The following is a 25,319-nucleotide window of genomic DNA, read 5'->3' as shown; positions in this document are numbered from 1 at the left end:
GCGTACCAAGCGCGTTACTATGCGCAGTGCCGAAACATTGAAATCGCCATCCTTAATCACATGCTCAGTCGCTCGAGCCGTCGCTGTCATGTGGCTGCCTCGGCGAGCGACTTCGGTTCGGCGACTGCGGATCCTAGTCGCGTCGCTCGTCGCGTCGCTGGAAAAATCGCTCCATGTGGTTAGCGCTTAACGCCTAACCCGTGCTGTGTGACGCGATTTCCATTCATTAAAGCGCCCGCCCGCTAATTCAAACTCCGCTTAATTCGAACAATTTTACGGTCCCCTTCGAGTTCGAATTGACAAGCTTTTACTGTGCCAGGAAACTGCCTTCATGTTTGAAAAATTTGTTTACCAAATTTCTGAACCATGTGCGGGCAGCCCTGAAACCTTGCTGTAAACCAGACGTGTGGAACGACATAAACAACACAAGCATCACGCAACACCAGCACAGGAAAAAATGATCCAACGTGGCGAAACCGTTAAATCGTGTCCCAGTTTTTTGGAGCAGTTCTTGCACACTTGACCACACAGATTAATTCACACAGTTCGGTAACTTGAAAGAAAAGAGAACACAAGTGCTGTTCATTTCGGTACAGAATTTGTGCCGGCCAACTTAGTTCTGTGTGCTTCAAGCCTTCTCTTGGCTGCGGCTGACCTTTTATGGTGGGCTTTAGGGGGGAAACAACCGATAAAGAATGGACCTTTTTTTTTTTTTTTTTGGAACACCACACTATAGATATCACACTGACGTTACGATGCTCAGACAGTATCCAAACAACTGTTCGTTATTAGTGTTTATAAAACAGCATCTCAAGATTGTAGTCCTTTATGCCAGTTTGATTTTCTGTAACAATGTAGGCAAAATGAAAACATCTCTGCTTACTTTCACGCTCCTTTTGTACCCTTACCCTTTCACACAGCAGAGAAATGAAAACAAACTGTACTCCCCTGCCCTGTCAGGTTTCATTAAACAAGATTACACCGCAATTCTAGGCATCAGTGCCACCACCTCCTTAGTTCTATCCTTTCCCGTTTCAGCCCTTCTGCTCTTATTCCCTCATTTTCCACGTAGATATATTTTGGAACAAAGTCTGCAAATAACACAGTCCTCCTGCACTTAGAGGCATGCTTGCCAGTGGTTGTGTGAAAACTTATTCGAGTGCCAGTAAAATAACAAGTACACTTCCACAAAACCTTACAGCAGTGACAGAGGCAATGGCAAAAGAAAGAAGCTGCGGCATTTAACAGTGGCTATTCTTAAACGTTATGCTCCAACACAAATGACATTGCAATATGAGGCACATGGGCTAGAGGGCATGGGTTGCACACTTTTCAAAAATAGCATTGAGACATTTCTTGGTGTCTGAAGGTGATAGAAGATACCGCAGTCGTAGGCATACGTTTTCCTACCATGGAAGACATGACTATTTACCCGACCTATCTTAACTCCGTCAGCGTAAAGTGTAAATTACTTCACAGGATATCGGCAAAGGAAAGTTCATTCTACAGCAGAAAGTTCAACTGCAGACGCCAGGAGCTCGTGAACATGATACAGGTTGCGCAAAGAATTGTTCCTTCTCTAAAAGCTTCCGACAAATTACTGCAAAGAAATTCTGATAAATGTCTTGCATCTGTAGGCAGCTGGAACAAATACGGAGTTGGTCTAAGATCTCCACAGAACGCAGAACGCAAAATGGACAAAACCTCGATAGATTGATTGTAGGGTTTAACGCGCCGACGCAACGCAGGCGATGAGGCGCACCGTAGTGGAGGGCTCCACATTAATTTTGACCACTTGGGGATCTTTATCGTGCGCCGAAATCTCGCACACGCGTTTTTGCTTTTCGCCTCCATCAGAAAAGCAGCCGGGGTAAATGGACAAAACCTCGCACTAGACGCACCATGGATTTAAAATGCACTTTGCTTTGTTTAACGCGCTGACTCTTGGTAGCAAAGCTATTTAAAATCGCAATGCAGATTATTTATCTATGCGCGCAAACTTCCAGGCAAGATCGTGGCGCACCGTAGTGGAGGGCTCCACATTAATTTTGACCACTTGGGGATCTTTATCGTGCGCCGAAATCTCGCACACGCGTTTTTGCTTTTCGCCTCCATCAGAAAAGCAGCCGGGGTAAATGGACAAAACCTCGCACTAGACGCACCATGGATTTAAAATGCACTTTGCTTTGTTTAACGCGCTGACTCTTGGTAGCAAAGCTATTTAAAATCGCAATGCAGATTATTTATCTATGCGCGCAAACTTCCAGGCAAGATCGTTTGACGAAATAAGCGCCTACGGCTTTCAAGAACTTGAAGCCAGTATTTCCGAGCGAACGCTTTTTTTTTTTTTGTAAGTGTACTATAAACGTAGCACTGTATTCGCTCACTGCTAGGAGAAGCGCTACTTTTCAAATCTACCGAAACGGTCAACGTCACGAGTCCAACAAGTGGTTGGGCCAGAAATAGGCGGAACTCTCGAGATTCCTCGTTGCCCGATAACGAGTTGGCGCCGGAGAAGCTGGCATCACGTCTCATGACGAGATAAAACGCATGGCGGTTGCAGCAATAAAGCGATGAAAGTGGTACACTGGCGGCTTTGTCATCAGCGGCGTTGTCCGCCACTCACCGCTACCTGGTGCCGAGTTGGACGACGATTAAGTTGGTTTTCAACCGCGCTTCAGAATGTTCGAGCGCAGGCGACCGCCCAGGGAAGCCGTGGAGCCGTGGTTGTCCGAGCCGGCGAACACTTCGAAGTCGCTCGTTCTACAACCACGTCCCATCACGCCGCGTCAACGTCGAAAAGCACGCGCCAGAGTCGAACGACCGACGCGCTGGATTGAACAAAAAATAACAAGAGGTCGTAACTGATTCCCGCGCCAGCTGTGGGGTAGAAGCGCCGCATATCAGCAATGTTGTGCTTCAAATCCGCACGGAACCGGCAGAATCTGCAGGTCAACACAACGGCCGCGTCGGCCGTTCAAAAGCTTCTGAAAGATGGCGGCGGCGGGAAACACTCCTTCTCTCTCAGGTCACTTTTACCACTTTTACCACTTTTACCGCTCAAAAGTTGGTTACGGTTTCGCATCAGCGTAGTGAACTGAATTTTTACGCGCAGAAATAAATCGTTCTGAGGGATTCTAAACCTAAAGTGCAGGACCTAGAACGTAACTGCGACAGAATGTTATGTAGTGACGCTTTCGTATTTACAAGGCGGCGAATCAGTTGTTTGCATAGTGTTTCATACAATTGTATAGAACTGCACAATTTGCTTACACTTTTAAATGTAAAATTACATTCCACAGATCAGGAGAAACTTTTAGTTGGGAAGTAACGGCAAAATAAAATTGTATTACGTATTTACTTTAACTTCAGCTTCTAGTCAACAGGTAGAAGAAGTTTGAAACTTTGCTATTATATAGTACAAAACAAACAATAAACCAAAAAATTTATTTTGCTGCTGCTTTCTCTGCTTCAAATAGGTTTCGAGCCAAACTAGTAATGTTGCTTCGAGCCTCCAGTGCTCCAGTGGTAATGGTCCATTCATCTATCTGTCTACCGGAAGTAGTTCTTTTGTTTTTTCGGTTTTTTCCGTTTTTTCCGTCTGCTTTGCCGAGAGCCCGTTGGCGCTTTCGGGTGCCGTTTTCGATAACGCCCTAGATCGCCTGCCGGTTGTTGCCGCGGAGCGGGCTGCCTTCGCGGCTTCATCCTCGTCTACCGGGTGTTTCGCTGGCCTTCGACGACCTCGGGATGTGCGTGTAGTGTGTGCGAGGAGGGCTACCTACGCTCGCTACCTACCCAGTGTCCGTGTAGAGGGATCAGCGGCTGATCGGTCGCTCGCACGGCGTTCGCCATGAGGAGCGGTTTCCACCGGGTCGAGCTCAACAAGACGGTATGGGAGGTTCCCGTCCGCTACACCAACCTCTCGCCCATCGGCGTCGGCGCCTACGGACAAGTCTGGTGAGCCCTTCGCCGCACTCGTAACTAAGCCTAAAAAAACGCCGTAGGCGGTGTCAAGTTACGCGGCCACGGTTGAACTGTTACGTCGCCTCGTCACGGGGCCGTTTTCGTTTGTTTTCGCGAGGCCGTGCGGCCTTGCGTAGTTGGCCCCCGTTGCCGTTTCGAAGCCCTGCCGCCGCCCTTGAACCGCGCAGTTGTATTTTGCCACTCGCGAACTTCTCCGAGATATGGCCGATACGCGCGGCTGTTTTTCGCCGGTTTATGACGGACGTGATCGGCTCTTTGCGATGCCCTAGAAAGTTGTTGAGCGTGTCGTAGCCTACTTGACAGTCAATCGGCAGTAGCCGCCGCAGTCCTTCGCGTTTCCAAGTTCGGTTTGTTGTTTCCACACCGCAGACCGCATCGCGATATCGGGTGCATCTGGAAATCTTGCACGCGCTCTGCACAGAAAAACAGTTGGGAAAGGCTAGTGGAGCGTGCGCGAATTGGTCAACTCTGCCCTGCTCGCATGCATCTACGTCGTCTACGTGCGTGCCTTGTTGGTCTTCTTTTTTCAAATCTTCGTGCGGCGAGAGGCAGCTAGCGCGCGCTTGGCCGTTTCGCCAGTTTCGCTGTGTCGAAAGTGAAATTGTTGTGGAGTTCCGCTTTCAGACGCTGCCTACCAGCAGTTTTCTTCTTTTTTTTAGGCGCCAGGATTAAATAGAGCGTAGCAAGGGCTTTCTATCGGGTCTTGTTGTCGGGCTGATATTTCTGAGAAAAGCGCGCGAGGTCCTGGCGGTTTTTTCATCGCGTAGTAACCTCCCTTACAAGCACCGACTTCCCCGTAGCCGCGCACACAGAAGGGGTTTTAAAGCGACTATTGTTTCTATGCTGACGCGTTTTTCCCCCTGGCGCGGTGCTTAACTTTCTTTCCCAAGGCTGCTGCTACGGCTGCTGCTAGCGCTGACAATGGTTCGTCGCGTTGCCAGGTGAAAACCTACGCTTGCGTTGCGTGACTCGGGCGATTGTGTTATGACTGGCTGTCGGCGAGCATCTAAATGACACCGCAGGAGACGCCAGAAGTTTCTGAGGCACACCCGCGAAACATTCAGGCGTTTGTATGAGAGGCCATATTCGGTAACAGTGCGAAATAAAAAGTGTTTGCAATAAGTACTTCCTTGTGGGGAAAGAAAACAAAAACAACGAATTAAAGTGACAAACTTCCTCTGCTTATGGGCTTTGAAGGCAAAGGCCGGGTGGTACTCATTACCAACAACTTTTCCGCTGCAGTGTATGCGTCTCTCCAGTTTCGGTTCGTCGTCTTACACTGCGAATCGCATCAGCGAGCAGGCTGGCTCACACCACTGCCTCCCTTCCTAGAATGAGGGTTCTACACAGCCGGTGTACATTTTACCCGCGTGCCACCTCATTGAGATGTCGTGGTGCACGCGCACTCACTATTCTACAACTTCAAACTTTTCCAATGCGTGGTTTTGTGAGTTTAGTGAGGTAGGCAGATTATCCCCTCAAAGCTGCCGATCCTGACCAGTCCTCCAAGTGGGCGTGGGCCGCTGAGAAACGAATGGCCACTTGTAGCTTGGTAGAATGGTAGCTCGTTGTGCGATTGCAGTGGTGAACCGGGTTCAAATCCCGTCAGGTCACACGTTTTTTTACTTACTGGGCATTTTCTTGACCAGACAACTACGCTTTTTCACAGAATGGGGCTCTTAAGCCCTTGAGGAAGTGACTTAAAGTCTGACTGAAAAAAACAGAACTTATTTAATTGCAGGATTGTTCAGTGAAAAAAGGATTGTAATGAATGATGTTACAAATGCTTCTACTGCACACCCTACACCTCTGCTGTCGAACATTAATTGCTTTAAGTGTGTCAGTGGCTAAGGCGTTGCGCTGCTGAGCACGAGGTCGCGGGTTCGATTCCCGGCCGCCGCGGCCGCTTTTCTGATGGAGGCGAAAAGCAAAAACGCCCGTGTGTACGAGATTTCGGCGCACGATAAAGATCCCCAGGTGGTCAAAATGAATCCGGAGCCCTCCACTACGGCGCGCCTCATCGCCTGCGTTGCGTCGGCGCGTTAAACCCTACAATCAGTCTGCTTTAAGTGTGTATGAATGGTGTACTTATCGTGCCTTGAGTAGCATTTATATCAGTCTGTTTTACATCAAGAAATGACTTAAAGGCACCCTTGTCTTCCAGTGTCAAATATCGCGACACTTCAGCACGAACCAGGATTTAATGCAGGCATGTGGGGGCATTGTTTATGTATTAATGTTTACTGATATTGAGGTTCCCACTAGTGCAAGCTTAACCTTATTTTCGGGCTATTATTCTAACCGGGTTCTATTTTCACTTCATAAACAAAATCCCATTTATTTTAGCAGGTCACTTGGTTCTTCTGTCGAGATATACCTCTTTTGGCTGACAACGATATGGCTTGGTATTTGAGCAGTGGCTATTTGCGGCACAAGGGTTTGCTGCAACAAGTATTTAGGGGCACAGCTATCTAGACCCAGCTATTTGAGGAATCACTTGTCATCAGCGTCGATAGGCTATTTCCCAGATTTTTCTGGCTGCTTTTGCACTGCATTTTTGAATGGGAAAAGCATGTTGGGAAGTGCCATTTTTTTCACTCCATCCTCCCCACCAATTTGCTGATGTTGGCTTTGACGAAAGGGAGGAATGTAACTATCTTAGGCAGGTTGTCAGGGCTGATCTAAACCACAGGAAAAAAGTCAGGCGTAGAGCCAATGTGTACCTCCGGTGATTACTTCGGGGGCAGAAACTTAGAAACTTACTAACCACTTTGTAAAAACGCTTACGTTTGCCCAACAACCCATGAAAAGAATGACGGACGTAATGCTCAGGGATACGAATAGGGTGTCTTGGGTTTAGGGAAAAAACTGGAAGAAACATGGAACTGGAAACGTAAATGCTGGTGTAAAACGTCCTACCTCGAATTAAGGAAAGGAAGTGGGCTTGAGCTGGGCATGTAACCTGGAAGTAACTTACATGTAACTTACAACTGGTGTGGCCCGTCAGGAAAACCAAATAGCTAATGGCTATGAAGACATGGGACTAGAAGTAGAGAGAAACTGATAAGAAAAGTAGAGAGAAACTGATAAGAAGAATAAAGGCCAGCTGCACTCAAAATTTCGACCTCTTTAAAGGCTTACTTCCAAATTGTCTGCCTTTTAAAGAAACAGCGAGATACAAAATATGGGAGCAGAAATACGTGCGTGAACGGTGCTAATGACCAGCAAAAATCGACGAATTTGAAGCCGAAATCGAGGGGAGTGCAGCCATTACGGCCAGTCTGAAGTGACGCTGCAGCCGGCGAGCGAATAGCCGGAGCAGCCTGGAGCGGCTGGTTGGGGGGAGCAAACCTGCGCGCAACATGTTTGCGCAAGTGACAGCCTTTGGAGAAACACGCCCAGCAGCACCCGCCTGGTTCTTCTAGTTGGCTGAAGAACAAAGCACGTGGCTGGCTGGCATGTCATTTCCACTTCATGGCTATTCGAGTTATCCGCCGGCAGGTGCAGCGTCATCTGCACCGGAGCTGTTTAAACGTTTGTGTACAAGTCATTACCAATGCATTTCACAGGGTTACCAGTCATGTCCCAGTTTGTTTGATGGTATGTACGGAACAGTCAAAATAAACTTGGCTGAGGTGAAACATCAGTGCATTTGGAAAATTCAGTGGCAAAAATGGATTCTGAGAGTACAGATTAGGAGGGGTCGGAAGGCTATGCGAGAGGCCTATGCCTGCAGTGGACTGTACATGAAGAGGCCAGTGATGATAATGCTATGACAAGCTTTCATGTCTTCACAGCTGAATTTAATGTTTTGCTACCATGTTTAACCTTGCTCAGGCTCTGGAAGAAAAAAAAAAGTTTGGAGTTGTGAAGGTCCTGTTGCATTTCAAAGGAAAAACAACTGAGCAGTAGGAGTATGCTTTATTGTATCAGCCTGTTGTACAGCTTATCACCAGGCAAACAAGGTTTGGATATCGAATCGCGGCTCAAGTCCTTGTGATACCGTTTTTATCAAGTGTGCTAGGCACAATCTTGGTCTTATCACGAATCCCGAGCTATCGGGTGCTTGGCTTGTAGCACTGTCGATGAGGTCGCCAACCTTGCATTGATGTTATCTCTCTGATGGCATAGCGGCGGCATTGGCACAGAGAAGTAGGAAATCCTTTTTCTTTTTCTAAAATATCTAGAACTGAAAGCGCAAGAGTGGGAATGAGAACAAGGTCCTGTCCTTGGTTGCTTGTTTTGCAGTCTGACACAGAGCATTCCACCTTCAGTAACCACATTTAGCTAACCACCGTCATTAGTTTTCAGTCATGATCCCAGTCTGATCTGGTATTGTTATTGTCAGTGTCAGACTTGTCCTTGAGGTCATCAAATAAGTGATGATCGTGTGATGGATGGTGTTGCTGACATGTGCTGTGCTTGCATAGCTGACCGTCATTGTTCTGCTTTTTTTTTTTTTTTTTTTGTGCTCGGTTTAAGAATTGCTTACATGAAGAGAAGCGAAAACTCAGAGTCAGAAAGCTGCAAGTAGTGGTAGGGGGAGCTTTGGAAATATGCTTTTGACTATCTTGAGCAAGCTATCAACTCTCCATGGGGGTAGTAAAGAGAAGGGATAGCCCATTGATAGGAGGAAAAAGGAGATCTGTTTGTAGTGAAGAGAAGGACACCTCAAATCTGAAAGCACTGATGTCGATCGCATTACAGTCGAACCCCTTTATAAGAGACGCATACCGGGGAGCAGTTTCTGTCTCTTATAAAGATGCCTCTTATAAGCTGGGAACCATTTTTTCACTAACTGATCAACTCCTAGTTCAATGTTGGAACCGTATGACTAAAATAAGCTCATAAGAAGGCTACAGCATGTTGCGAACGGTTTATTAAAACTCATGTTTTGCACCCAGAATTTATGAAGTGGTTCTGAACATTTGTTTTTGTTTCATGGTTGTATTTACATTGTTTTTTACAACAGCCTCTACAAGCTTTCTCTTCTTTCACTGTTTGCGGAAGATGAATCGTTGATGTCGAGTTCACAAGCCTGACGAATAGCCAGAATGCACAGCTTCTCCTGCTGTGTGCTCTGGCTGTTCATCACGCTTGCAGGACTCGTTATCTGCTATGCTTCTGAATGGGAGCTATGCGATTGGGAGAGCCCACTGCACACTCCAGGTATTCTTGGCTTGTGCAGAAGCCCGCATGTGCAGCTGCACTCGTACGCTTGGCGGTAAGCTTTAACCGCTTCGGTACATTGCACATCCATTGGTGGTGGTTCTCATCGTCGTCTCATAGCTCACTGAACCACTGCGTGTTTGCTGAAGTTATAATAAATGGTGACAGCGGGTGTCTGTCCCCCCCCCCTTTGATTCCACAACGGATGCAACTGCAGTTAGTAACTGGTGGCACCGCATCTCAAGTGAAAATGTCTTTTGCAAGCGAGATTGTGAACCAAAATTAACCATCTTCTACATCTGATATAAAAGAGGTCGGGTAAATTGTTTCTTATAGCCGATTGTCTCTTACATTTATGCCTGTTATAGCGAGGTTCAACTGTACAGTTCAAATTTATGGCAGTGCAGGTCATCTAACAGTGGAGTTAAGCAAGATGGGATTTGGAGGGCAGAGTGGAGTGCTTGAAAGTAACCATTTCGGTACCAAAGATTGGGGTTGAGAAATGGAGAGCAAGAACAGAAAACTATCGCGATCAACAACTCCAGGTGTGGGTCAGGCGGGATCGATAGCGAGTGGTGGACGCAGTGGCAGTGCCATGATGTTGGTGGCTCGCAGACTTTCAGTGAGAGGAAGGTTTGCAGATGTGTTTGTGGGCGTTGAGCTGTGAAGGAATCGAGCCCTTTCCTGTTCTCCCTCTCTGGCTGCAGCTCTGCGCTGGACAAGGAGCGCAAACACAAGGTGGCCATCAAGAAGCTGTCGCGGCCGTTCCAGTCTGACATCCACGCCAAGCGCACCTACCGGGAGCTCCGGCTGCTCAAGCACATGGACCATGAGAACGTAAGGGTGCTCTCTCTCTCTCTCTCTCTCTCTCTCTCTCTCTCTCTCTCTCTCTCTCTCTCTCTCTCTCTCTCTCTCTCTCTCTCTCTCTCTCTCTCTCTCTCTCTCTCTCTCTCTCTCTCTCTCTCTCTCTCTCTCTCTCTCCCTCCCCCACCTTGGTTGTTCTTGAGAGAGAAAGAAAATTTTAATACACAGTCCGCATTCGAATTACGGGAGTTTGGTACATTCAGCAGTGTAGTTGTTTAGAGCATGAAGGCTTATCACTGGCAGGTGGTGGCAATATGAGCGACTGTCCGTGCAACACATAAGTTATGTTGTTCCATGAGCTGGGGCCATAACACCGCATGGAGGTTTGGAGGCGAAGTGACCCGGCTTTCCAACAAAAACGGGACGTCGAGAGAGCTAAAGCCGTGCTGCTCTTTATGGGTTCTCATTTGATTGGGTAGAGGTTAGCACAGGGTTTTTAAAGGGGGCGGATTGGGAAGAGGGTTGTGTTACATATCATGCAGCTTTCCGTGTGCCAGTCCTTGACATCAAATGATTGTACGCTCGCCACTGTGTCCTCTGTGTGTTTCTGTACACTTTGTCAGGGGAACACCCTATCACTCATCCTTTGTCATTTTATCGTGTAGTCACTCTGCTATTCAAGCACCTTGTTTAACTCTGCCTTACACTTCTCACAGCCCGACGTCGTCAGGCTCACCCTCACTGCCTTCCTCATCGCTCTCTTAATTACACCGTCGTCACACTGGGGACCTCATCAAACTTCTCATCGCTTGTCATTAATTGCTACCTGCATATGTCTCATCGCCCATTTCTTCATCGCATTTCTCCTTCTACGTTTGGGTACAAGTTTAGCTCATGTAGAGTGTGCGTTTCACCTAATGCATGACATCGTCTGCTCTTTCTCACCTAGTTTCCGTGTTGTCGCCGCAGTAGTTTGTAAGCAGATTAATGCCGAAAAATCATGAAAGCAACTCATGTCACGTACAAAATACTCTCAGAATACTCTCAAAATACTCTCTTTACGAAATGCTCTAGAGATACTCTTTGCACCATGCGGAGGAACAGCCAGCTGCGATGATGACGCACAGCTGCAACTTCCGTTGTCGTTCTTAAGTTGCAACGGAGTATAGTCAGGTCCTTCACACCCATAATTTCTAAGCTCTCCCGCTCGTCACTCGTGTTGTCGGAAGCTTCATCGCTCTTTTGATTGTCAGACGTGCTCGTAACAGTTGCCGTCAAGCTTGTCGCATTCATCGTCGCGCTGCCTTCCACACTTTTCATCAACACGCACTGTTATACTTGTTGCTCCCAGTGTTGTTTCTTGTGTGATAAACATTACAAAAGGTAATCAGGAAAAAAGCTGGGAATGGCTTGACGGGCCCTGATTACCTTCTTCCATCCACTTGCACTGTCGAAACCGCGCCGTCAGTGCTATTACACGCGGAAACCTCTGGGATTGTCTAGTACATGGTTTCTCAAAGTGGGTTCCGTGGAACCTAGGGGTTCCGCAGGCCCCTCCTCAGGGTTCCGCAAGCCACTGATAAATTTTCCCTGGTTCCGCAGTCGCAAAGTCTTGTATGGTGAACTTGAGGTGCGATCGATCTCAGGAACCTCCATTACTCACGCCCGAGTGTCAGTAAGCACATCTCGGCGCATAACAGAAACGCTCGAGCTGCTCAATAAATCTCGCCAGCAGCTTGTAGCCAGCCAGACTCCGAAAACGGGCCATGTGGTTAAACTATCGCACTTCAATCTCGGCTTTATAATACCCCCATGCGCATTTCTCCTGTTTGGGGATAGGTGCCGCTAGCGTACGCATTCGCGTAAAGTCGACGGAAAAAAAAACGATACCCTTGCTTGCTTTTGAATTTATTGCACGTTGATGTAGCATGAACGGAATGAAAGCTGGCGGGAGTGGAGGGGGAGGGCGGGGAGGGGGGGGGGGGCTCCTTGGCACTTAACGGAACATAGCAGGGTTCCCTGGGACCAACATGCTTGAGAACCCCTGGTCTAGTAGTATGGTCTGAGGGTTGTTTTTTTTTTGTATGCTTGCATGTGTGCGTGTGTCAATTCGTCATTTATTTTTGTTATTCACTAACCTTCATTCGTTGTCTGGCAGGTGTGTTAAATCTTGTTTTCATCTGTCGGGCAGTCCTGGGACATTGGCTGTTACGCTTTCTTGTTTGTCTCGTGTTCCTGTAGTAGAAGTAACTATGCTAATAATATTAGTGTTAGCATCAATAGTTTAGTGTTTGTACTGCCGTCATAAGGTAAGGAAATCACCACTGCCCCTCAGATTAGCACCATGCTGTAAATAAACGAATTATCCCACCTTAAAAGGCTCAATTTCTGCTGAGTCCTGAAACTGGGCGGGAAGGGCTCAGTATTGTCAACTGCGCACATTACGAGGAGTGACCCATTGATCCTGCAAGGTTTAGCTTAACTCTTTCGCCTACCGCCGGAAAATTGACTAATTTTAGGGGCCCAAGAAAACATTTTTTTCCCTAAAAATTGGTTAGGCACTAATTGCAGGAGCAAAAAATGCAGATTATTTAACGGCATTTCCAATAGTACCAGTTTTTTAAAGGTTTTTATATATCATAGTTGTAAAAAAAATACCAAAAACCAAAATTTTTGTCGAGTTGTCGAAAAAAATTATAGAAAAGGAGTTGTGTATATCAAACCACCGGTAGTAGAAAAAAATTAGAATATACATTTTGTAGGAAAACATTTCAAAAACACGTCCTAGAAAAAATGTTAGCATGCACGGTGCTCGTGTCATGCAGTGAAGCCCAACCTCCAATTCAGAATGTGCAATTTCGGGTGGTTTCCTGGAATAAATCTGGCGGTTTGTCATTATCGGAGGCACAAATTTGCCCCCACATAACGTAAAAACATCTTGTCAATGGCTGACTTTGCATTTACAGCGAGTACAATATTTGGGACAAGCACGCGATGCGGAAAAAAACATGCATGAAGTTGAAAACAGAACGCCGTGGCTGATGCTTGTTGTCGTTCACGGTCAGTTATCTCTCAAAACATAAAGCTGAGCTTTATTATCATCTTCTTACTCGCAATTGTAACCTTGCTCGCAAAAATGAGGTACGATGAGCTAGAATCGTGCCCTGCGATCTTTGGCCGAGTAGCAGTTGCGCGATGAAAAAGATCAGCACAACGAGCCTCCTCTATTGCAGCGCCACCTAACATTTTTCAAATGAAACAGTACAAAAACTTATCAGAAACTCTGTCTGAATAGACAGTTCAACTAAGCAGCAACATTAGACACCTGGATATACCCTCGCATGGAAACTAAACTGGAAGGCGAACAGCTGGCAGTGTAAGGCCGGTTTGAAGCGCTGTCCTCGGCGGAACAGATATCTGGCGACTGGGTGTGACCTTTTGACTTGCATCTGCAGTTCTTATCGCAGAAATCGGGTTAGGGTGTGGGGAAATCAGGAGCGCCGTGCTTTGTTCGAGTATCAGTTGCGGACACTTCAGGCGCCATGGCAGGTAGCCTTGAAGTTGGGTAACTGCGTAGTAGCGCTAAATATGAATTTCGCGATGCAGAAACGAAACCGAAACTGTTGTAAACTGTCTGCGAATGGTCCTGGGGTAAGTAGAACAACCACAGTACTTAGAACAACGTGCGCAAAGGCAATAAAACTGCCTAAAATCATAAAGTAGCTTTGCAACCAGGCACTGCTTGACATTTCAGCCGATTTCTGGGATTATTACTGTCAGAGCGCGAACCTGATGATTGAAAATTGTCTGCTAGTTCCCCATTCATGCCCTGATAGCAAAAAACAAGCGCTGGTGCAGAGTGATTACGAGTTGCACGCATTCTTCGTTGGTAGCTGTGACGTGCGATGACCACGCCCCTTCTCCACACCCAGGTGATTCAAAAGCGTGTCAAAAATCACGTTTCCGTTAAAAAAATGAAAACAAAACTGAATTTGAAAGGCCATTTTCTGATCTAACTCCCAACAGCTTTACTTGTTCGAGAAACACCTGGAACGCTATGAAAAGGCGCTCCCAAAAGTATCGATCAAATTGATCGATTTTGATTGGCGCGGTAGCGAAAGAGTTAATGGGGGACATGGCTCTTACAACAATTTCTTTTAATTTCTTACTAAACGCTGTTAGACTGGTCAGTCTTACTGCTCCCCCCCCCCCCCCCCCCCCTTATTTCAAATGTGCCGTTATATTTTTAGTTGTCCAAGTAGTTCCCATAATAATTAGAGGTAATTAGCCATTTTTAAAGGAACCAGAGAACAAAGCAGTGTTAGTCATTAAAATTTTAATATTTACATTTTCCTCCTCACCCGAGGAGGTGAGTGTAATAAGGTTTTTTTGACGCACCGCTTGGACGCACAGCTCCATTAAACTTCGGTGATTGAAATGAAAATTCAAAACGGTTCCTTGCCACTGGCTCCAGCAAAGTTTAATGAGATGTAAAATTAGTTATATGCGGTGCTTCAAAAAACCGATTCCCTTAGTATTGGAAATTGTAAAGTCTGCAGTTTTATGACTAACACCGTTTTGTCTATTTTTCCTCCAGAAATGGCTAATTATCTCTAATTATCTCGGGAACTAATTTAGTGACTAAAAAATAATGGCATATTTGAAATAAGGTGGGGGGGGAGGGCAGCGAGACTGGCAGGTTTCACAGAGTTTACTTAGGAATTAAAAGGAGCTGTTTTAAGAGCAGTGTCCTCCCCTTTAATGGCTGGTTGCGTCAAGCAAGCTGTACAATCAGCCCGTAACTTTTTTCAAGAAGTCTTTTTACTTTGCACACTCGCAGGTCATAGGTCTCCTTGACGTGTTCACACCTTCGACAACGCTGGAGGACTTTCACGACGTGTGAGTGTTTGCTTCCAGCAGTGCATGAGCGTTTCTTTTTTTTTCATTTAAGTCGTCTATGCATGACTAGTTGATCTGCACTTTTGGGTGCCATATTTCAGAGATGGCAAAATTACTTCTACAAAGTAATTAAATTACATTACTCATTACTTTCCTAGCATTTTCTAAATGTAATTAAACTACATTAGAAATTACACGTGGCCAAAAGTAATGACGTTACATTACTATTACTTTTCAAAACTAATGAAATTACTTTTGAAATTACTTGAAATACAATTGGTTTGCGTGCTGCCATGCTTATCACCACCAGATGAAAAAACGCGCTTTTCTAGCTGCAGGCTTAGACCAGTGACCAGTGTAACGATGCCTTGAACACAATGTGCACGTTTTTGTTTAACCTGACTGACTGTCACCACGGCATTCCGGGAACACATGAAAAGGGAACGAAGAGGCACGAGAAAGCAGACAGAGCTCTTTTCAAAGCGTTTTTTCTTTCGCATTCGTGAAGTTCTAATGCCCAGAGGCTCTCTGGGCATTCGAACTCTACCTGGTCAACTTTTCTCGGTCACCTTTTTAAGTGCTAACCACATGGAGCGATTTTTCCAGCGACGCGACGAGCGACGCGACTAGGATCCGCAGTCGCCGAACCGAAGTCGCTCGCCGAGGCAACCACATGACAGCGACGGCTCGAGCGACTGAGCATGCGACTGAGGATGGCGATTTCAATGTTTCCGCACTGCGCATAGTAACGCGCTTGGTACGCTGGATGTTTGCAAACATTTTTTTTGTTCATTTGTCATAAAAAGCATGACTAAAAAGTATTACGCCTTTCTACCTTGCTTTTTGCACTTCATTGCATCTCTAAAACTGGTTTGGGTTAGCGATAGCGCACACTTTTCCTTCTGCGCCTCGCTTCTCGGCTCCAACATGAACGCCGTGAAGAATTCGCTTTCTTGACGTCGTTTTTCCCACACGGGTCTCACCCAGTGTGAGCGGGAGCCTTCTTGCTTCTGCTTCAGCGTGTACTCAAGCTTTGCCCCGCAAAGCTTTCTTTGCCGCTGCACCGCAAACGTCGTCTGCGTGGATCTTCCCCCCGTTCTCTTTCAAAACCGGAGGTTGCGTGCTTCGTAGGGGCTCTCCTATTGGCTAGTCGCTGAGGCCACTTCCGGGAGGCGAGCGACTGTTTCTGGCGACCCAGAACCGAGCGATTCGATGAGCGACTTGGTGCGCGGCGAAAAGTAGTTCGTCGCTAGTCGCGTCGCGCCCCAAGTCGCTCGCAAAATCGCTCCATGTGGTTGGGGCTTTATGCTGCAAGAGAAGCGGACAGGCTATATCGTAGTCAAAAGTAATTGGCAAATTAATGAGTAATTTTCATGAAATTACTGGCCTGAAGTAATTTATTACACTACTAAATTACCAACACTCAAAAGTAATTCATTACATTACTCATTACAGCAAAAAGTAATTTAATATTACTGTAATTACTGCCAAGTCTGCCATATTGGCTGCAGCAATGACTTGTGTGTTGACCCATGGAACATTTCCGGGCCGACTTTAAAATGAGGGCTTGCAAGCCTATCTGTGTGGAGCTGATACAGTTCCAAATTTACACATGCAGAAAAAGCTTTGTTTTAAAAAAACCTATGCATAAAAAATGTGCACCTTTTTTTCACATTCCTGTGGTGGAGACTATCTGTTGCACCTTGGTCCGTTACTGTTTTTAAGTCTGACACAATACACTAGCATTACACAGGTAATTTCGAATCGGCTCTCTGAGGCAGAAACCATAAAACGTTCATGCCATGAATTTTCATTCACAGTTGTGAGATTGGATAACGGAGCCATGGCTCAGTGACAGCTAATTAGCCCAAATGGCTGTAGTATTGGCTGTAGTAATGCTCTTTTGTTGCAGCTCTTGGCCAACTATCACTCCATTTCGGCACTTCTAGCAGCTATTTGGGGGTGTCTTCAATAACACTTGTGCTGTCGATACCTGTCAAGCTACTTGCCACTGATTTTTGACAACTGCATTAATTACAGGAGCTAGCGTTTGATCTGCACACTACGGCATTGCATGTTCGTTTAGTCGAAGAAAGTGCTTGTTCACTTCAGTTGCAGAAACAATGACCTCAATAGAAGTGTGGGGCTCTTTCTGGGTTTTCTATGCACTAAAAGGAAGGTCCAAGCCATATATCTAGCGTCAGCGCTGCTTCAGAACGACTTTCAAATTATTCCGTGTCTGAAGTGTTTACAAACGCCTGGACAATTGGGGCGACTTAGTGAACTGTATTCATTAAGGCCTGGCATAGCCTCCGTTGCTTTGGGAATCAGCATCCCCAGGCTAGGGGAAAAAAACACTATCAGAATAGAATAATGGAACGAAGGGAAGGGAACTGAATGAATTTTTGGCGTTCATTGATGGAGCTAATTGCATTGTCAACCAAGCCTTTATCTCTTTGGGGTCGATAACAAGAAGAGCGTGTAAGCCTTGCTAATCCACATTGTCTGATAAGGTTTTGTGCACTCGATTGCTGTAGGGTTATTTATGTGCGGGCGCTGCGGAATGGTATTGGCAGTAACCCGAAAAGGAAAGAAAAAAGTAAAAAGGATTTGGCATTGACTTATTCAGGTTATCACAATTGATATCCACGTTATTGCTTTATTGCAATTATGACAGCCAAGTCAGAAAGCAGGGTATAAGAAATTCTGTTTGCAGAACGTTGACCTTACATTTGTATTTAAGTGGTACGGCACATTGCGCCGATTTTCTTTTTCAGCTTGTTTCAGTGTTTCGTCTCGGCTGCGCTGCAGTGGTAGAAAAAATCTTGTGTTATGTGCAGCTAATCTTTCGATTTGTCCTAAAAGTTTTGCTGGTACTGATAACCTAATTGTTAACGATGCTATGAATGTTTTCTGCTGCTCCAATGGGTGGTTTAATAAACTTGGTGCATGCTGTCCATGGATAAATAGATAAATGAGATAAGAGCTCAATTTTCACTTAGAGTGGCAGGTTCTGTAAAGCTATGTTATTGAGGTCTTGCCATTATTTTAAGTTTGTGCGAAGCTATACGTGTGTAGCTTGTTGTTGAGAATTAACAGCTCCTAGGCAGTTTTCTTTTCATAAGTGCATGAGCAGCAACACCCTTGGTTGCCCACTCGTCTAATTTTCTTTCTCCAATTGTGTGGTTAACTTCTCACAATCAGCGCGGCAGATAATTGCACAACTGTTTGGACTAAGGATGCCTCTGGCCTCTGTGCTCTAATGCATCCTTACTATATTCATAAATGGAGCATATTTTGGTAGCTGCTTCCGGTTGACCGAGATTTACTTGAACCCCCGACAACTCCTGTGTGTCTGGAATGACGTGCAGGTACCTGGTGAACCACCTGATGGGCTCCGACCTGAACAACATAATCCGGACACAGAGGCTCAGCGACGACCACGTCCAGTTCCTCGTCTACCAGATCCTCAGGGGACTCAAGGTCGGTTGGTCGGCCACCCTGGTGTGGAGGGGGAGGGTTTATACTTGGCAACTGTAATGGGAGCACGGAAGGGAATTCATTCAAGTCTTGTTTGTCGCTGCATGCTTTAATTTGTGTAGCCTGTTACTTGACGTTTTAGTCAATGAGAGCTTGCTTGTCGGCTAGTTGGTACATTGTTATTTAAGGAAACACTGCACTAAGTTAACATGGGCGAATGACAGTGAGAGCGTGACCAGAAGGGAATGATGGGACGATTAGAATTATCAAGCACTGAACACAGACGAGGTTGTCTGTGTGATGGTTTTTGTTTTTTTATTTTTCTTTGTTTTCATGTTTTTTGAAACGGTCGGAAAATAAAGCCAGTTGTCAGAAAATAAAGCATCTTGTGTCTCACTGTCCTTCATCCACGTTAACTTAGGGCAGTGTTTTCTTAATTGACAATTTAGTGGAAGTTTTGAGTTGTAGTTGGCCTGTAATGTATGGTAAAAGAGAAAAAAAAAAAGTGTTGCCATTCCGTAACTATACTCGGGAACAAGTTAAGAACAACAACAGGTCATGTACGGTATCACTCTGCCTAAGCGACGGACCCGGATGTCAACGGGCGCGCGTGTTTTTAAAGGAGTTTGCTATGAATGCGTGATATCGTCTGCCTTGTCTCATGCAGTTTGTTTGTCATCGCTGGAGTCATTTATAAGCATATTAAGTCCAAAAAATCACGGGAACGGCTCACGCCATGTTGAAAATATTCCCAGTAACGCCCTACTTGCGCCGCGCAGAGTAACATCCCGCTATGGTGATGAGGAACAGCGGCAACTTCCGTTGCCATTCTTAAGTTGTAACCAAGTACTATAGAAATGTTTTATTGAGGAAATTTGTGTTTCAAGCTGAAGTACGAAATGAAAGAATGTTGCGGTCTAAAAGCAAGTTGTGGCACTGACTGGCAGTCGACATCATGTGAGATGGAGTAAGAACTCCATGGTACTTAGGGTGCGCCATCCTTGTGCAGTAGCTGCCGCTGTGTTCGCAAATGACGAGATTCGTTGATCGCATATCCGAAGTATTGATAAGGACGTCACCTTCTGTGTTGTACTATTACTTCACATGTTCATTATCATCATCATCATCATCTAAATTTTGTGCATGTGGACATGTTATTTACCTAGGCCTATGCTGCCCAAGCAGCACAGGCGTGGTGAGTGTTAACTTTGGGGGACAAGAAAACCATATTAAAATGGGGGGGGTGACTGCAGGCCAGAAAATAGTGATTGGTAAAAATATGCCCAGGTGATTGCAGGCTCATCAGATTTAAAGGTGTGAGCTGAGAGGCAGTTTTGTTCTGCTTCACTCAGAAGGGACTTCTTGTTCACCTTGAGTTTTAGTTAGAAGTTAAAACGGAAGGTGATCGGTAATAGTTGGGGTAGTGAAAGTATCTGAAACTTTGAAATACCAAGGCAAATGACGGAAAATTCGATTCGGCTTTGAGTTGAATGGTACCACTATTCAAAAATTTCTGATAAATTTCTGAATTTTGAATTGCTTACATGCTCTGGCTTCCTCTGCTAGGAGTGGTGGGCTTTCTCACGCTGCTCCAGTGCCTTGCAGCCAAACGTCAGGGGGTAGGCACTTTCAGGGAGCACCTCTCTCTGGCTTCTCTCAGAAAGAAAAACAAATGCTTGTGTCCTACAATGAAAAAGAGAAGGAACGTAACAGGATTAAAAAGAATTCAACTTCAGCAAACGGGGGGGACTAGTGGACGATGTCAGTATGCAGCTGGCTTTCTTATCTAGGGGCTGTTCACAAGGGAACTTGCGTGACCACGTTGTCAGGATGCGAAAAGAAGTCTCTCTTTCTCTATGGTCTTCTTTTCATGATCAGATTTGACCCTATATAAAATATGGTATCCTAAATAAAGGTGAAAGCTGCAGGATAGCTTGTGTATGTTTGTTTTATGCCATAGAAAAATTTTGCAAGTCCTTTTAAATTATCAAGATTTTTGTTTTTCTACAAGCTATACATAGTCCCTTAATCATGCGTGAGAAATGGTAAATGTCAGTTTTCTTATTGGACATCGCTAGATATTTGCTTCAGTGCACGGCTATTTAAACAATATCTTTATCTGGTTCGTATTCACTTCATAACCAAAAATAGTTACTCGCACACTTCTAGCAATGAGTGTGCAGGATTTGTGGAAGTGCTAAGAGGCCTTGCATATTTGTGGCGCGTAACTTTTAAGGTCCTTTCTTAGCTAATCATTGAGAAATGCAAGACGGCTGACCATTGCAGTTTTTAACGCAGTAGCACGACACACCAGAGCTGCGTATTTGGCGGGTTTGTGGTTACTTATTTGATCTTCTTATACAGTGTAGTTAATTTTTTACAGTGTTAACACATGGGGATGGAAATTTAGCATTTCATGTTGTTCGGAGGCGTTGGTAAAACTGTGGCAGACATTCGTTTTGCTGGTTTCTGGATGCAAACGCTTATGTTTTGAAAATATCCGCACGTATCTTTGTGTATCTTTTCAACACCTTGGCCCTGAAAAAAAGAAAAGAAAAACTGCAGAATACATTGTATAAGGAAGGCTTTGTTACAGTCTTAAATCTTGGCACATGCAGGGGTGTTTTCCTGCGAGTCCTTCCCGTTTTCTGTTTTTTCTTTTCCTTTTTTTTTTTTTCATTCAGAATTCTTGCAGTGCAGAACTTGAGCACACTGCAGGTGTCAGAGAAATGCCCTAAAGGAGTGGTATCAGTTGGGAAGGTGGTACCAAGCTGGTACCAGGAGTGGTGCCAGCTTGTATTGCCCGGCCTGCAGCTGTGTTTGGTAATGTGCTATCCCTTTTTGTTCCAGTACATCCACTCAGCAGGAATCATTCACAGGGTAAGAACAACACAACTCGTCCACGCTTATCGTGTTTTTTTTTTTTTTTGCCCAGTGGGGTTAAGTATGGGATGCATTTCCTTCAAGGGAGAGTGGTCGAGTTGAACCCATGGTGTAAGAGGAAGAAGCCTTTCAGTGATCACTCCTAAAAGTAAAAGTGTCGAGATAATGTCCTATGCGACAAGCAGTGCGTTGGGGGTGGGGGCCTGAATAATAATGGCCGGCACTGCGGTAAATGTTCAGCCGTGGGGAAAATTTGATGGACCACGTGATTGCCTATGTCAAGAAATTTCTTTTCACTTTCTCAGCCTGGTAACTGTTGTGGGCATGTGAGTGAGTGTTCTAAGCAGTAAGGTCAGGTAAGATCATGCTCGTTAGTTGCTGGGCTGCCATGCGGTAGGGAAGTTCCCTGTAATTGCTGCTCTCATGGAGTCGCATGAATGATGGTGAAGATTGGCCTACACCCAAGAAGAGGGGACGTTACCTTGCTGCCTGAGCAGCAGTGAGTGGGATCAGCTTTACTTCTTGCACTGTGGTTGAGCTTGACCTAGTGTGACTTTAACCAGCCTGGCTTAACCGACAGCTGCCTGGACTAGCAGCTTTAAAGACAGAACCGAAAGGCAGTTTTCCCTATGCGAGGGAGGGCTTCCCAGGAGAGGAGCATTGGCATAAATTCCTGTCTAAGTGCAATCATGCTAGAAAGGAAAATATGTCCTTTATTTCCTTTCCTTGGAATCCCTTGGTAGTCTGGCATATTAGGAACTTTCACTGCCAGTTGCTCTACCAGAAAAGTCTTAGTTTGCTGTCTGAATGCCTTTCTAAACAAAGGTTGGCCGTCTGTGCAGAACCTGCCAAATTCGTAGGGTGCATAGCCACTAGCACACTAGCAGTACTAGTCAAACAGTGTTGCCATTAGTGAGGCACCAAAAACACCCCTTTTATAAACTGGCCCAAAGCATCACTGTACCTGATAAGCTGTTTTTCCCTCTTTCTTTTCAGGATCTCAAGCCCAGCAATATTGCCGTGAATGAGGACTGTGAGCTCAAGGTATGTGAATCACAAACCTCTTGTTGCTAGCTGGGACAGCATGGGACAGTCAATGCCTGGCTAGCCGGCACAGCAGACTGCCACATCAGACAGCAGGCAGATTGGGTCCGGCTGAGATTTTTACGCAGCTACCAAAGTTGGCAGCCTGGAAGGACAACATTTGTGATCTGAAACATCATGGGTTGCTCTGCAGCCCATCTAGGACAGGTGACTGGGTGCCACATTCACGCATAATGCTCTTTGACAGAGAAAAACTGATTAGTTGGGAACTGTGGAACCTCTTTTGAGTCCTCATTCCATGGCAGAAGATTTTTTTCACTAACCTGTGGCCTGCATTCACTTCACGCATGCCTGTGGTGGCGTCCTCTTTCAAGTTGGTGTTATTTTGTTTTTCATTTGAACGTCTGAGTACAAGACACAGGGTGCGCACAGGTCCTTGAAATCCTTGAAAACCCTTGAAATTGAAAGTTGCGTTTTTAAGGCCTTGAAAGTGCTGGAGTTTCTTTGCCGTCCTTGAAAACCCTTGAATTCTTAGGGTTTTCACGGGGCTCGGTTGTGCAACTCTCATTTTATGGCGGTGGAGCTTGGATTCGGCAAAATTCGGTGCTTACCGCTTTCCGTGACTTCGGGATTGCTAAGTTAAACTGGTCAAACCAGCCAAACTTCCTGCGCGAAAAAAAGGCAAGCGCGTGGTCGCAGCTTTTTTTTTTTTTTTCATTTGGCTTGCTTCGACTTTGGGGTTCGCCAGAAGCCATAAGTGGCCACAATGGGGCTAAACAGTCTCGATGTCCTCGTAAAAAAGAAAAGTTGCGCCAGCATGGTTATTCATACAGATCTCTGTAGAGAATCTGAAAGGTTTGTCATATGTTTCACAGCGTATCATATGTGACGCAGTGGAAAGGGCGGGTGGGATTTTGAATGTTCCTATGTCAAAAGAACTCAAAGTAGCTGTGTCCGCAGCGAGGCAGCATTACAGTGCACACTTGGAATCGCAAAAGAAACAGTGCCAGGAAAACTCACAGCAGACAAAAAGGCAGAGAATTATGGAAGAAGTTGAAGGCCTGCAGATGAAGAAAAAGAAGCCTGAGGCAGTTGTTGCCGATTTAACGGCATCTGCAGATGAATATGCAGAAAAGGCTGAAGCAACCGCTGACATCAAGAACGTGGTGAAATCAAACAGCCTGAGAAAGACCGCAAAAGCCAAGGCTGAAGAACTCAGCAGCATTAAGAAGCAAATAGAAAACAAACTTAAAGACCTGCCCTGAGCTTAAGAACTTCATCTAGTCGATTGAAACTGTGCAATCTAGTCAAATCGAGTTTAACGTGCAATAAGTTCAAGTGAAGTCACTTTTCTTTGTTCTGTTCAATAAAATGTAACGTGATTGACTACCGTAGTGTTCTTCTATTTTTTTAGAGGTCCTTGAAAAGTCCTTGAATTTTTTTTCTTGAAAACCTGTACGAACCCTGAAGACATCGTTTGTTTGAATTTGAACATAGCCGTGAACCCTGGTTTTGGCTCGCTTATACTTCCTCAAACGGACGTGGGGCTTAGTAGCCTTATGTCACTCCCTCCCCAATGGCAGTGTCACGAAAATAGAAAAAGAAAATGCTGCTGGTCAGATGAAGTGGTAGCGGTATGCACGCATTGGTGTGTGTTGGAGCTGTGCTTTGATCCCCTTTCGGTGATGTACAGGGTTCAAAGTAAAGCGTTGGGTGCTGTGCTGTGGAATGGATTTTGGAAACCATTTGTGTAGTTAGTTAATTGACGAGGACAGCCACCCTGGCTTCATAACTGTCTCTCTGAAAACAGCTGCAGGCATTATTTCCCCCTGAAATCAGCCTCTTCTGCAGTTTACGATTGAGCAACTGCCATGCCGAAGTTGAGTTGATAATCTAGAAGTGATTCACAGGATGCTGCGTTCCAAATTGCCGTTGTGCAAAGAGCAGCGTTGAAGAAAAGCTTCCCGGGTATTGGTCCTCTAGGTGCAGTGTGAAAGCTTCAGATCTTTTTGTTTTTTTTGTTTTCCCCCACAAACTTGAAAGTGCCCCGTTGTTGTGCAGATCCTGGACTTCGGGCTGGCCCGCCATGCGGAGGTGGAGATGACGGGCTACGTGGCGACGCGGTGGTACCGGGCCCCCGAGATCATGCTCAACTGGATGCACTACAACCAGACCGGTGGGTGGGGGGACTCGCTTGTTGTGTGACACGATCCGGTCTCTTCCTCAGGAATTCATCGTGAAAGGACTACATAGAAACCGCCTTCACGTGGGTTTTTCTTTTGGGCATCCGCATAATTCGTAACCTCAATACCGCCGCTTTCTTCAACTCCTGTGCTTGTGAATCAGCCCTCTGCCTCGTTCTCTATTCTTGAAGATGGTGTGTCAGGCATCTTTGAATGCCCTGGACTGATGTAGGTTCCTGTTGAGATACCTCCGTGTCGATTCTATGAGCTATACGCGGGCGCAGTACTGAGTTGCACAGATGCCTGCATAACACACAGCTGCGCAAAAGTGTCAAGCTGGCATAAAATAACTGTACAAGCGTTTCGTCCACCCCTGAAAATTACAGCCAAATGATGTACTTCAGTGTAGCGAAATCCATAATTTTGACAAGTTCAGATGCGGGTACGCCGTGTATTTTTAGCCTTTAGGTAAGGAAGTACAGTTTGATGTAAAAAAGCTCCGCGGACGATTTGGCCCTGAACTTACGTTCTCGAAGTAGATTTTTGGAAGCTCGAGTACTGAAAGGAGGCGTGCAGCTTATTCCCATCGATGCTGTGTTGGCATTCTTCTAATGCCCACGTGGACAATTTCGAAAGTCCTTGCGACAGTTGTAGTGTTGGCATCACATCAAGGCAGCGTTAGCATTCGGTGGAAAAAGACGCTTACCCATCGCAAATGGTTGGGGCCTGAAAACTTGTGCCAATAGGGAAGGGTGCGCTTATGGCGGTATTTTTAAACCCTTCACAGCAGTCAAGCCTCACTGCCTAGGGATGTTTAGGCTTACTATCGCCGTGCGTACTTGGCGGCCACTTTCACCGTTGGTGTGGATGAAG

At 45.7% G+C, this 25,319-nt stretch overlaps 1 protein-coding gene across 6 annotated transcripts in view; it reads left to right on the top strand.

The window, feature by feature from the left end:
• The first annotated feature begins 3,583 nt into the window (after window positions 1-3,583).
• LOC144158420 (mitogen-activated protein kinase 14A-like) overlaps window positions 3,584-25,319 on the top strand; it is a 43,263-nt gene continuing 21,527 nt past the window's right edge. For 2 of the 6 annotated variants that reach the window (XM_077689298.1, XM_077689299.1), the window contains exons 1-7: window positions 3,584-3,957; window positions 9,861-9,990; window positions 14,798-14,856; window positions 18,228-18,339; window positions 21,187-21,216; window positions 22,216-22,263; window positions 24,325-24,439. In XM_077689298.1, the coding sequence (XP_077545424.1) occupies window positions 3,851-3,957; window positions 9,861-9,990; window positions 14,798-14,856; window positions 18,228-18,339; window positions 21,187-21,216; window positions 22,216-22,263; window positions 24,325-24,439 (601 nt within the window). In that variant the 5' untranslated portion in view covers window positions 3,584-3,850. The remainder of the gene's footprint in view (window positions 3,958-9,860; window positions 9,991-14,797; window positions 14,857-18,227; window positions 18,340-21,186; window positions 21,217-22,215; window positions 22,264-24,324; window positions 24,440-25,319) is intronic. The other 4 variants (XM_077689301.1, XM_077689302.1, XM_077689297.1 and 1 more) reach the window with 3 other exon arrangements.

This window comes from Haemaphysalis longicornis, unplaced genomic scaffold (genome assembly GCF_048455015.1).
Source record: "Haemaphysalis longicornis isolate Haplotype H1 unplaced genomic scaffold, Haemaphysalis longicornis Haplotype H1 scaffold_10, whole genome shotgun sequence".
NCBI lineage: Eukaryota > Metazoa > Arthropoda > Arachnida > Ixodida > Ixodidae > Haemaphysalis > Haemaphysalis longicornis.
This window is presented reverse-complemented; position numbering and strand designations above follow the sequence as displayed.